The 13,340-nt window shown below is 40.3% G+C and overlaps 1 protein-coding gene across 1 annotated transcript in view; it reads right to left on the bottom strand.

The window, feature by feature from the left end:
- Positions 1-1,777: 1,777 nt before the first annotated feature.
- The window catches only part of LOC124595406 (lysophospholipase D GDPD1-like), a 189,489-nt gene continuing 177,926 nt past the window's right edge, over positions 1,778-13,340 (bottom strand). Inside the window, exon 7 of the mRNA XM_047134157.1 lies at positions 1,778-1,960. Coding sequence (XP_046990113.1) covers positions 1,868-1,960 — 93 coding nt within the window. The 3' untranslated portion in view covers positions 1,778-1,867. The remainder of the gene's footprint in view (positions 1,961-13,340) is intronic.

Here is a 13,340-nt window from a genome sequence, read left to right on the forward strand (position 1 = left end):
GCATCCTATTAGCAATGAGTGGGCAAGACCCCATGTTGTGTCGGCAGATTAGCCAACACAACGCACACTAATTGAGAGAGGAGGACGAAATGCAAGCTATAAGCTCACGCAGGATAGCGTGAGGTCTGAAACAGGATACGTAATGAATGCTATAAAGAAAAGTACGTAGCTGCTGGAATACTTAACTTTAATCCATCATTTGTATACATCGTTCTTGATGAGACATGCTTCATACGATAACTATCAATTGCTAGGTCGTAGCCATTGACTTACCTGAAGGCTATTCTAACTATCTTCTCTGCAAATAAACGAGGCTTCGTCAGTGTTGCCTCGCTAGCTAAGTCGTCCGTACAACTGGGGCGAGTGCTAGTAAGTCTCTCGAGACCTGCCGTGTGGTGGCGCTCGGTCTGCGATCACTGACAGTGGCGACACGCGGGTCCGACATGTACTAATGGACCGCGGCTGATTTAAAGCTACCACCTAGCAAGTGTGGTGTCTGGCGGTGACAGTACACCCCACATATTCAAGACACGTAATTACACTGTTAAAAATCTTCCAACTGCATCTTCACACCTACTGCAGGACAGGGAGAGAGCCTGCACTACACCTGCTTGCACCCGAACGGCTGTCGGCTGTCGCACCGTCAGCTACCTTGCATATTACTATGCATTCATGTCAGCAGAGAGGCACACATACAGGAAGTCACATTAATTCCCAAACAAAGTGTAAGTGATGGGACCCTTTGATATTGATACCCATTAAATTCCTGTCGAAACACATGCTCTCTCTCCTTCTCCCCTCCCCCCTTTCTCTCTCTCTCTCTCTCTCAAGTAGCCAGGTCCTGTTGTGTAGCACTTCTAGGCATGCACCCACCATCAGTCGTGGCCAGACTGAACTGCAAGCAAAGTAGCTTTTGCCTGGGAAACTCCAAAGCCTTGTAGTGCTACAACGATGAAAATTAATATTACGACGATGTCAAACCTTATTTTCATGATTTAAAGAAGTATTCATGATATTAAAAATGCAATTATAATTTTATTATTTTCATTTTTGTGCTCAGTGTATCAAAGACTTTCTAGTGCACGGAATAAATTAGCATTGTTTGTACTACGAAACTATATATGATTGTTAAGGGTTAAGCATGTAATAATTCGATGCAAGACATTTTGTTGAGTCTGAATTTTGTTCTCGTACTGGTCGGTAGAGAAGGAAAAGTTCCTTAATCGATGTGAAGGTATAAAGGCTGTAAAAAGGAGAGAGAGAGAAGGTAAACACAAGTTATTCAAAACAAATATCTCTAAAGTGTAACGTCTTGTCATTTCCTATAGCTAAAAATTGCAAGGTCTAATCTGAGCCTGTCCTGAATAACAGCGAAGAACATTTATGTTATCATATATTTTCTTCGTTTGATCACGGTTGTGATTCGCATGTTTCTTTTTGTTACGCAACGTGTTATGAATATTTTCATTATACGCGCAAAAGTGCACACAGCTTTAATCGAGCATGCGTCTTTCGGAAACGATAACTTTTAATCAGTACAATTACGCGAATACCGTCTAAATCGCAAAAGTGTTTCCTGGACCAAATAATTCTTATAAAATGTGTATTCTCCAAAGCGAGCAGCATTGCACTATCGCTGACTCGCAACAATCGAAAGAGTAAAAACAGTGCTTAAATAAAATTGCCACCTTTTAATAACTATTATTATCCCATTAAATAAATAAATAGCAATTCAGTGGCTATCCAATCTATAAACAGAGAGGGCAATTCAGTGGCAACCTATTGACAGGACTAGCTTATATGTGTGTGTTAATGTGTGTTTTTTCAATTTGTTTCATGCTGTAATGAGCGGAAATCTACGACGACCCTAAGCACGATACTTTTGCTGTACCATTCCATCCCAGCGGCAGCAGAACGAAGCACTGCATAAGGTAGGCACATCATATTCTTCAACCTGGTGCTGAAAAAAAAATCACATTTAGTGAGTGTGTCCTCTTAGGAAGCTATAAGAGTCAATTATATTTAAATAACTGCGAGAAGGATCAGTAAAATACAGCATCAAGTGTTTTCAGTAGAGGATAACTGAACGAGATTGGAACTGAATTTTAATCAAACGAAAGTGAACATTTATAGTACTGATTCCAATCTGGCGCAGTGTAGTAATTATTTTATGTTTTGTGTGACGGAATAATTGATGTGTTGCGTGTGACTTTTCCCGATTAGACTTGCACCCAAACATTTGCAAACATGGTGAAAACAGTGCGACGTGTAAGAAAAGCTACACAGCAGGAAGTAACTGTAGAACATTCAGAGGAGGAAGGAATAACTAGTGATGTAGAAATTGATAATATTTTTTCAGATCAGACAGAGGATATAGAACAGGACACTAATATTAAAGTCAGTGATCCATCTGCTGTAGAACACTCAGGCAGAATACAGACGGTAGTTCAAGTGCATACTGAAGCACAACCGCAAGAAACACCAGTTACAGTCGATTTACAACCGGTAGAGCCAACACAAACAGTAATGGATCCATTTTCTCTCTTAATGATGAAAATGGAACAAATGTTTAAAATACAGGAACAATCACAGATACAGCGTGAACAAGAAACTGCTAAACAGCTTGCAACTGAGATTAATAATAATATTAGCAGAGTAGATGAACGGATTAGGACCTTGGATGAACGCATCAGCCAATTAGACGAACGTACGCAGTTAAGCTTTTCACAGTTCTCAAAAGAGATAGATCAAAAGCTTGTAAACCGGTTAAAAGAACACGATCGCCAGCTGCGACAGTAAACAGATGACCACTTGTCTGCTATACAGAACAACATTTCAAGTGTGCAACAAACATACCATGACTTACCACAGAATGTAAAGCAAGTAACCCAGGATGTGGACAAATTGCAACAAACACACACTTCTTTGGAAGCAGAAATACGCAACGTAAGTACACGTATAGAAAACCTTACGGTTGATAATCAAAACGTAATAGAACAAAAATGCAAAGAACAAGAAGAACGCGTTGTGACCACATTCAACACACGGCTAAATGACAAAGACAAACAAATTAGTACTGTTATACAGAAGGAACTACCTGTGATGTTACAACGAGCAGGAACACAACTGATACATGAGAACAACATAAAGATTCATGAACTCCAGACTGAATTACAAAACGTGCAGAAAGTGCTTAATGAAACACGTATGCAAACATCTCATAACAGTTCACCGGAGTGTGTTAGTATCACAGAAACACACCCTGATCATTATGAAACGCCTTTAACTGAAAGTAGGGGGCAGACGGGCAATAATTTTAATCCAACACGTGGACTAACATCCGTTTATCAAGACCATACACAATCATTGGTGACTCAGGATGCTTTAGTGAAGAATTCACAGTTTCAGAAGTTTACCAATGATAAGAACGGACCCCATCCAATTGTGTTTATCAAAGGGATCCGCGGGATAATGCCAAAAAGTTGGAACGAAAGGCAGAAAATTGTCTTTACCATTACCCATATTCAAGGTGAGCCAACGTTGTTCGCGACACAGAAAGCTGAGCAATGCAGCTCCTTCCTTGAATTTGAACAAGCTTTTCTAAACAAGTATTGGTCGCGTGGGGTACAAGAACGATTAAGAAAAGAAGTTTATAGTCCTGAGCCATTTAATAGAAAAGGCGGTACTTTGCGGAAATATTTCGAAAAGTATCTGGACAAAGTGAAATATTTATGCACACCAATTCCTGAGTGTGATGTTTTAAAGATATTAAAGGAGAAGTTACCGCGTGATCTAAAGGAGAAATTGTTTCACATTCCTGAAGACAACGTGGAACATTTTCTATCTGTACTGGACTCTTTAGATTTGGTTATCGGAGAGGACAGACACCATTATGGGAATAATTCGTCGAATAATGGTAATGGCAACGGGCGAAACCACAAGAACAATAGTAATAGAAACACCTACTATGGGAATCAAAACCAATAGTCCGAATTATTCAGGATGGCAGAATCACAATATGAACGCAAATGGACAGTACGGTAATGCACCGAATCACAATTATCATCCACAGAACAATAGTGGACAAAACAATAACGGAAATTTTTCAAAGAAACGGAAACGAGATTTTAGAGCTAACGCCAATTACAATCACGGTAATTTTTCAAATAATCAGCAAAACATGCAACCACTACATAACTGGTCAACACAGAATTATGCACAACAGCAATGGCAGCAGCCTAGGCCACCGCAATATCACAACAACAATCATGTACAACCCCCGTACAATACAAATACGTCAAATAACATGCAGCAGCATATGAATGCGCAGCCATGGCAACCACCGAATCAAAATATCAAGATCATTGAGGTAAGTGAACCGCAACCAGCAACCAGTACCAGTCAGTCAAACTAGATGCGACGACATTCTGCTCCCGTGTGTCAGTCGCAGGGTGTCTAGGGGGCACTTGCATGAATGATGTTAGTAATAACGAGCAACCAAGCGTGCAGACAACCAGCTGTAGTAACAATGAGAATGTGTGTCGCGTAGAATCAGCAGCGATCGGGTCGAACGTCGCAAAAGATGCAGTGTGTAGGAATAATTCTGTTGATGTTGCTCAGCAACGTAGTTCAACTATGCAGATGTTAAGATATAATGACAGAGTTGATGTTCAGATGTGTGTGAAATCTTATGGGACTTAACTGCTAAGGTCATCAGTCCCTAAGCTTACACACTACCTAACCTAAATTATCCTAAAGACAAACACACACACCCATGCCCGAGGGAGAACGGAGTCGATATACGAGAGGAATTATGTCAAGATTTTCGGAAGAAGTGTAATTTGTTTGAACGGGAAGTTGTACAAGCAGCTATAGTTTGTGATATTTATGGTATTCAAACTACGGTGATATTAGATACTGGAGCATCAGTTTCTGTGCTGAATGAATCGTTCTTTCTTCACTTAAAGAAGATTAGAAAGATTCCGGTTTTTCCAGTCACTAATTGTCGAGTTACAGGAGCCATTAGTCAGAAATCCCAACTAGTTCGGGAACAGACACGGATTTGTAATAATTTTGGAATGGGAGCCAAAGAGTGCACCTTCCTTATTGTAAAGAATTTAGCCGTGAACTGTCTCCTCGAATTAGGTATTTTGCGAGAAACGGAAACTATAATCGATCTCGCAAAGGGTGAATGCAGCATGTGTTTCGGTGACATGAGAGTCAGGTTAGACTTGGTAAAGACCAAAGAATTGCATGTCAAATATTGTCAAATTTTAAAGATAGAAGCGATTCGCACACATTTATGGCGGCTTCAAGATAGTTTCAATTTCAGTACATTCCCGGTCATGGAAGATGTGAAGGACGAGGAGAATATCCCCCTCTCTGAAATAGTAGAAAAAGTACAACAATCCTCTGGTCTTGACAGTCTGCAACAAAAGTAATTATTAGACACACTAATTATCGTAAAATATTTTTGAAAAAACCTGGACTAATTAAAGGTTACATGTACGACATGCAAGTGTTTCCCCATGAAATTTACTGTCATCAAACGTACTCAGCACCCAGCACGAAAAGGGAAGCAGTAACAAAAGAAATTAGACGAATGCTGGAATGGAGAATTATTGAGACCTCGTTATCACAATATAGTAACCCACTTTTACCGGTGATGAAATCCGATGGAAGCGTAAGGTTGGTTCTCGACGCTCGCCGGATTAATCAAATTATTATGCCTGTCAGGACGCGGCCTGAGAATCTAGAAGAACTATTACAGAAGTTCCATGGGATAAAGTATCTATCAAGCCTCGACCTCCGCGCGTCATACTGGCAGGTGGTCTTAACGCCAAGATCTAGGAAATATACAGCATTTATTCATACAGGAAGAAGCTATCAATTCAGAGTATTGCCATTCGGATTGAATGTGAGTGCCGGAGTCTTTGTTAATGCGCTTGGCACTGTCCTAGGCCCGGATTTGTTAGAGCAAGTTACTGTTTATGTGGACGATTTATTGATTGCTTCACCAACGTGGGACGAGCATATCAAGCTAATTAACTTGGTGTTACACAAATTTGAACTTGCAGGTGTTATGGTTAACCTTAAGAAGTCCAAGTTTGGAAAGACAGAGGTAAAGTTTCTAGGACATATAGTATCATCAGAAGGAATCTTCCCGGATAGTACGAAACTCAAGGCTATCAAAAATTGTCCATATCCAGCCAACAAAAGACAATTAAAGGCATATATGGGTCTTGTATCCTTTTTCCGAAAGTTCGCGCCTAATCAATGGCTTAACAGCGAACATCTATTGGGGCTTCTGAAAAAGAATGCACCGTGGGTGTGGACTGACCAGTGTGCACATGATTTCGACACGATCAAGCATTGATTGTTAAATGCTGAAATCTTGCACCATCCAGATCTCAGTAAGGATTTTTGCATAACCTCAGATGCTTCATGTACTGGGTTAAGTGCGTGTTTATTTCAAACAGAAACAGTAGACGGACACGAGCAAATAAAAATAATATCTTTCGCAAGTCGTGTATTATCGGAATGCGAACGCGCATATTCCACTACAGAGCTTGAAGCATTGGCAGTGGTATGGGCGTTTCGCAAATTTCATTATTATGTTTATGGTAGACACGTTCGGGTATACTTTGATCATCAGGCTTTGAGTTTCCTGCTGACCTATAAACTTCTCCATGCACGTTTGGCAAGATGGACATTAGTGTTGCAGGAGTATGATTTCCAGATTATTTACATAAAAGGAAGTAATAATATTGTGGCAGATGCTTTGTCTAGGCTACCCCAAGGTTTGCCTCAATTTAGTGAACTCACAGAGCAAGCATCGAAATTTAAAGTGTTACTAATGGCGGACAATGTTAATCGTAAATATTTTCTAGACATGTGTAAAAATATGGCACAAAAACAGGATACAGATAATATTTGGCACGAGATCAAGGATCAACTGAGGACGGATCCCACTTCGAAATTGCATAAATATTACATGTTACATCAGGATGTGTTATTCTTTAGAAGACATGAGGATTCACGAAACTGGCTAGTATGTATTCCGCAGCAATGTGAGCAAAAGTTAATAATATATACACATAATGTTTGGGGTCATTTTGGTTCAAGGAAGTGCCTGGCGAAACTGAGAATGTATTGTCATTTTAATAACATGTATAGAAAGATCCTACGGATGAGGTGAGCATGTGACGTTTGCCAGCGCGTAAAGCCGTGTGCTTTATCATCGCAGACATTAATGCAGTCAATTGTTCCAACTGCTTCGCGCCAACTTTTAAGTATTGACATCGCTGGACCTCTGCCAACTGCCAGAGGAGGGGGTCAAATACCTCGTAGCAGTGCTAGATAACTTTATTAAGTTTGTAAAGCTATTTGCTACAAAAACAACAGCCACGAGAACGATAATAAACCTATTGGAAAATGATTACATACCTCATTTCGGAACGCCAGAAACATTACTCTCTGACAATGCCTCAAATTTTACGAGTGTTACCTGGAAGAAATTCTTAGAGAAACATAATATAAAACCAATTTTCGTTTCGAAGTTCCACCCCGAAGGTAATCCCACGGGACGTGTGTTCCGCGAGTTTAATCGCTTTGTGAGAACGTACAGCTCAGCTAAACAAACTAAGTGGGTAGAATACACAGAGCCGTTTGAAAGTGTTGTAAACTACATACCACATTTATCGACAGGTTTTACTCCAGCAGAACTCACATTAGAAACAAAAGACAACAATAGTTGGGTCAACCCACTTCCAAAACTAAATACCAAACCGGAAGACTGGGAGGACAAAGTGAGACAAGCATTGGTCACACTATACGAGAATGCACAGAAACGGCAAGAATCACACAACTGGAGACTACAGAATACTCAACAATTTAACGTGGGAGATGTGGTGTTAGTAAGGAATTATCCGAAGTCGTCATTATTAAAGAGAAAAATAAAGAAGTGGTTTCCGTTATATTCAGGACCATTTGTGATCTTAGGTACACCACATAAAAATAGTTATTTCTTGGTCTATCCCGACTCAAATAGACAGAAAGGACTATACAATCACAAAGACTTGAAAAGATATGTATCTTAAGTACAGTAGATGACCTTTTACGTGTGTCGTAATCAGGTGAAGTCAAACATCAAAGACTCAAGTACTGTGCGAATAGGCTAAGTGTCAATTATTAATTAATGGACTAGTGTATAAGTATTTCATGGACACACTGCGATGTGGCGTGTGGGAGAATAGGAACATACAACATTGGAAGCATCAGTACTGCTTGGAGGAAGAGTCTCTCAGAACACCAATTAGTTGTAAGAAAATTTCAGCTCCAGTTCGATGGAGAAGAGGACGCCGAGCTGCAGCAAGGAGAAGAAGAATTGCTTCAAGATGATTCCACCCTAAGACACTTAATCAAACATAATACAAACTTGTTGAGATTTAGTAAACTTTCAGGAACTTATGCGTGTGAAACTACGAACAGTGAACAGAACTGCATATTTCACACAACAGTAGGATATAGTGACTTCAGAAAATAAACGTTTCATTTTGTTGATTGTTAACTATTTTGAACTCACTAGGGTGAGCAGGTTATGTTCTTTTTTTTTCTTTCAGACTGTGTACAGGATACACTTACAACATGTAAAGTTTACGCGAGTTACGTATAGGTTTAACAAATTTTCCACCGTAAGTTAGTGCTCGGACTTGCATGAGCTATAAACCAGGTCGAACAAGATGTTGTCCATGACTGAACAGATCATTACACAGACAAACATATACAGACTTGTGTTTATCACTGCACAATTCTTTGTAAGTCCAGGAGCACCTTTTCGAGAAAATATATGACTTAGGATTTGCTTTTATATTGTAAATGACTACAATTATGTACTTAATTTGATATGTACAATCATTCAGTTATTTGTCATTATGTAACTAGACTGTGTAAAGACATTCTTATGGGTAGCACAAGGACTGTACCTTGTCAGACTTGATAACTGTGATCAAGTGACTACTTGGTAGAGTGAACATGTCACAGATGACCTATGAACAAAGACTTCCTGTGAACATTATCCTCTGCGTATACGAACTTTATTTCACTGGCAAAAGAGTGGAATTAAACACAAAAGTGGACACTTAATGGGTGCGTTGTGTTACCATGATTTCGTTTTCAAATTTTGTGCTACGAGTGTTTAGTAATGCCAAGTATTCAGAGCGTTATTGGGACCACATGCGTGGACGTAACATTCCAGGCAAACTAAAGCTCAAGAGCAAGTGTTTTTATCGATCAGTCAGCAACAGTGGTGAGTCGTAACAGTGTTGGGAACTGCTACTGACTATATCATTAAACCCGTGGCAGAACTGTATCAATGTTGGAACGTAATTACATGAACCTTTAATTGCAGATAATCAGTTACGTCGGAAGGACGAATGGACTTGCATCATGATAAAAAACCTCACAAACAGTCAAACACATCACAAAAAAAAAAAAAAAAAAAAAAAAAACATTCTTCTTGTTGAGTGAAAGAGTGCGCGAAATATGATGTAATTTAGATGTTAATTTAAGGAACTGATACTGCTGTTTGAATTTCATGTGACTGTATGCTGCGATGCTGAGCACACATGCCGGTGAGGGCAGCATACTGCAGCGACATCGTCCGTCATCCCTTGCCGCACCCTGCCGCATCATCGCAGTCCATCGCAGACTTACCTGATGGGGCGAGACATCGGTGTTGCAGTACACCAAGTTGCCAGCCGTTTTCACCAGCAGCACCATCACGAAATTGCACCATTATTAAATGTCATACGAAGTGAATATTCAAATATTGAAAATTAAAAAAGAGGGTATGGAAGATGTGCTCGCTCTGCCGTGGTTTTTTTTCCGGGGTTTTTCCCATTGGCCTTTGCCCGAATGCGGGAGCGTAACTCAAAATCCCTGAGACTTAAAAGTAAACAAAGCACATGCTTCCAAGTGAAAGAACACAGTGAACTTTAAACAGAACAGACAAGGAAAATAAGCCTGCTTGGATGTCCAGTCAGACAAGTGTGACTGTACATCCAAAGGGGGCAATGTAGTGCTACAACGATGAAAATTAATATTACGACGATGTCAAACCTTATTTTCATGATTTAAAGAAGTATTCATGATATTAAAAATGTAATTATAATTTTATTATTTTCATTTTTGTGCTCAGTGTATCAAAGACTTTCTAGTGCACGGAATAAATTAGCATTGTTTGTACTACGAAACTACATATGATTGTTAAGGGTTAAGCAATGTAATAATTCGATGCAAGACATTTTGTTGAGTCTGAATTTTGTTCTCGTACTGGTCGGTAGAGAAGGAAAAGTTCCTTAATCGATGTGAAGGTATAAAGGCTGTAAAAAGCAGAGAGAGAGAAGGCAAATACAAGTTATTCAAAACAAATATCTCTACAGTGTAACGTCTTGTGATTTCCTATAACTAAAAATTGCAAGGTCTAATCTGAGCCTGTCCTGAATAACAGCGAAGAACATTTATGTTATCATATATTTTCTTCATTTGATCACGGTTGTGATTCGCATGTTTCTTTTTGTTACGCGACGTATATTTTCATTATACACGCAAAAGTGCACACAGCTTTAATCGAACCTGCGTCTTTCAGAAACGATAACCGCAACCGTGATCGCTAAAGTGTTTCCTGGACCAAATAATTCTTATAAAATGTGTATTCTCCAAAGCGAGCAGCATTGCACTATCGCTGACTCGCAACAATCGAAAGAGTAAAAGCAGTGCTTAAATAAAATTGCCACCTTTTAATAATTATTATTATCCCATTAAATAAATAAATAGCAATTCAGTGGCTATCCGATCAATAAACAGAGAGGGCAATTCAGCCTTCCCCTGCTGGATACCAGTGCATGGCAAATGCCTAACTGGGAATCTATTGAACTGGGTGTCCGCATGTATAGATCAGTACAAAACCACCGAAATACTTGGCAGACAGGTAGAAAACATGTTGTCCAGGCATAGAACCAGTTGTTTGTCGTTGCAAGTCATTCTGCATATCGATACCGTCGAAAAAATAACTCCCAATCATACTGCTGACTGCCACGTAAATCACTGTGCACAGGGAACGTCGCAGCTGCAGAACCACACTAATCCTCTGCTAACACATCATCAGGTAGTGACATCCCTCTGAAATTTGATACCAGACTCACTTCCTGCCTCACTCTCTCCCTCTCTCTTTCTCTCTCCCTCTCTGTGCCTCAAGTGGTTCCTTCCTGTTTGTGTAAACCAACATATGCAAACACACACAGACCAAGATGTCCTTCCACCTCTCCTCCTTTTCATTCCTCCCCCCCTGCCCCCCTCGCCTCTTTAGCAGGCCTGGCGTTAGTAGCCGGTACATCCCTTTGTTCTCACACTTCCAGTGCTATGGAAACTAGTAGTACATGGAACAAAGGCATTCAAGAAGAAATAGGTAGCATGTGTCACATGCCACACTAACCCTACATTTGTCCTGAACAAACTAGCGGGCACCTGGGAAATCCCCAGCTATGGATCTCTTGGAAATATTCCCTCACTCTGTCAGACTGATCGACTAATTAACTAATTAAATCGAACCTCTTTCTGTGCGGGCAGTTTTCCCTTGCATCCTATTGGTGGATATTAGGACTGGTTTATGTGGCAGGATTCTATCCTTCAACCGCCCCTTTGCCAAACACTTCCAGACTTTCTTTTCCTTGCCTGCTGTTGATGTATAATGGCACGTTGAGGTCATCAGGCAGTAGGTCCATTACGTTGGAGGTAGCTGAGAATTTCAAATTTCAGCTCAGTTGCATGCCATGTTCTTACACAATCTGCTGAGAGGTTGGGTTGATGTGTGTGCTCTCAGTAACAGTATTGGAAACAATAAATTGACCAATCAGAGTTTTGAAGTCTTGATTGGAAACAGTGCTGTATGAAATGATAAGTGGAACTTCAAACTTCGGCGTGAATTTATACCGTCATAGTTGTGGGATTCCCGATCACTTTATGTCTACTCAGTAGTTGTCATGGCTAGATGCCTCAGATCACTGAAAACTCATGTACATACAGCCCACTCACTCACCAGATGTCCACATGTATCGTGCCGGTGCCCTTGTACACCATCCGTACCAATCCGCAGAGTTTGGGGAAAACTTCCACCAAGACTGCAGTCATGGGTGCGTGTGCATGCTACAGTACAATGCACCAGCCATGGAGGACATCTGGAGATGATTGGAGTGATAGAAATTCGAGTGTTATCAGTATGTCCAACGCCACAATTGGCAGTGATCGATATTAAATTGCTCAATTTCCCACAGAGAATACATGCAACACACACAATCACAGACACAGCCAATTACTACTGAATATTGGTTCGCTGTTTAGCTACCCAGAGAGCGCCGCGAGGGCCACCAATGGGATTTGTCACCGCAGCTATGGGCAAGAACGGATTATCAGGCCAGGTGGAACTTGCCTTTGTACCCACTGCTCATGACAGTTAAACCTGAAATGTCAATTTGTTCTGACCACAAACCTGAACAGTCGTCCTAAGAAATCCAGCCACATATTTATAACTGTAATTACAATCAAATATTACAATTGGAGCACCTATCTGGTGACATTCGACAATGAGTGAAGCACTGAAAATACCTCCACCTGACAGTTGTGGCTCTGGGACGAGTCTCACGTTGAAATATCACTGTCTATATCCTCCTTATGACGGGACATAATTTTCCATGTAAAATCTTTCATCCTCCTCATGGCTATCGATGGGCTGAAATCGCAGTTTTCCACGTCAAATCCATATCGCCCTTACGACTGGAGATAGTGTTTTTCTTGGCACGTGTCATAACACAGACCACAGTAACTTGACACCTCAACAAACACTTTATAAACTCGCCGATCACAGCGAATCTATCATATATCCCCTACTAAATATAATACTTTCTGGATAACTGAATGCTGGAGGTGCAGTTAGCCTTCTGCCACCAAGCAGTGTGTCAAGAGTGCGCAAGTAGCAGCAAGTGGCTTATTTAGCGTTCATATAAGTGTTGTAGTCAAGTTGAAAATTTGTTGAGTGTTCTTAATGCACTTGTTTAGTTAAATCCGCCAGATCATTGTGTGGTTTCTTATTTAGCAGGGGTAGATTTGCATTTTTAATATCTGTGACGTGTAAAGTCGTGTAGTCATCTATCATTTGTTTTTTTCTTTCAAATAGTCTTTGTACGTTACTGACAGTACAGTTGGCCTTCTGCCGCCAAGCAGTGTATCAGCAGTGCACAGGTAGCAGCATTACTCCATTTACTAGGCAGTCTTGTATTTTAATA

This window comes from Schistocerca americana, chromosome 1, assembly GCF_021461395.2.
Source record: "Schistocerca americana isolate TAMUIC-IGC-003095 chromosome 1, iqSchAmer2.1, whole genome shotgun sequence".
Taxonomy (NCBI): Eukaryota; Metazoa; Arthropoda; class Insecta; order Orthoptera; family Acrididae; genus Schistocerca; species Schistocerca americana.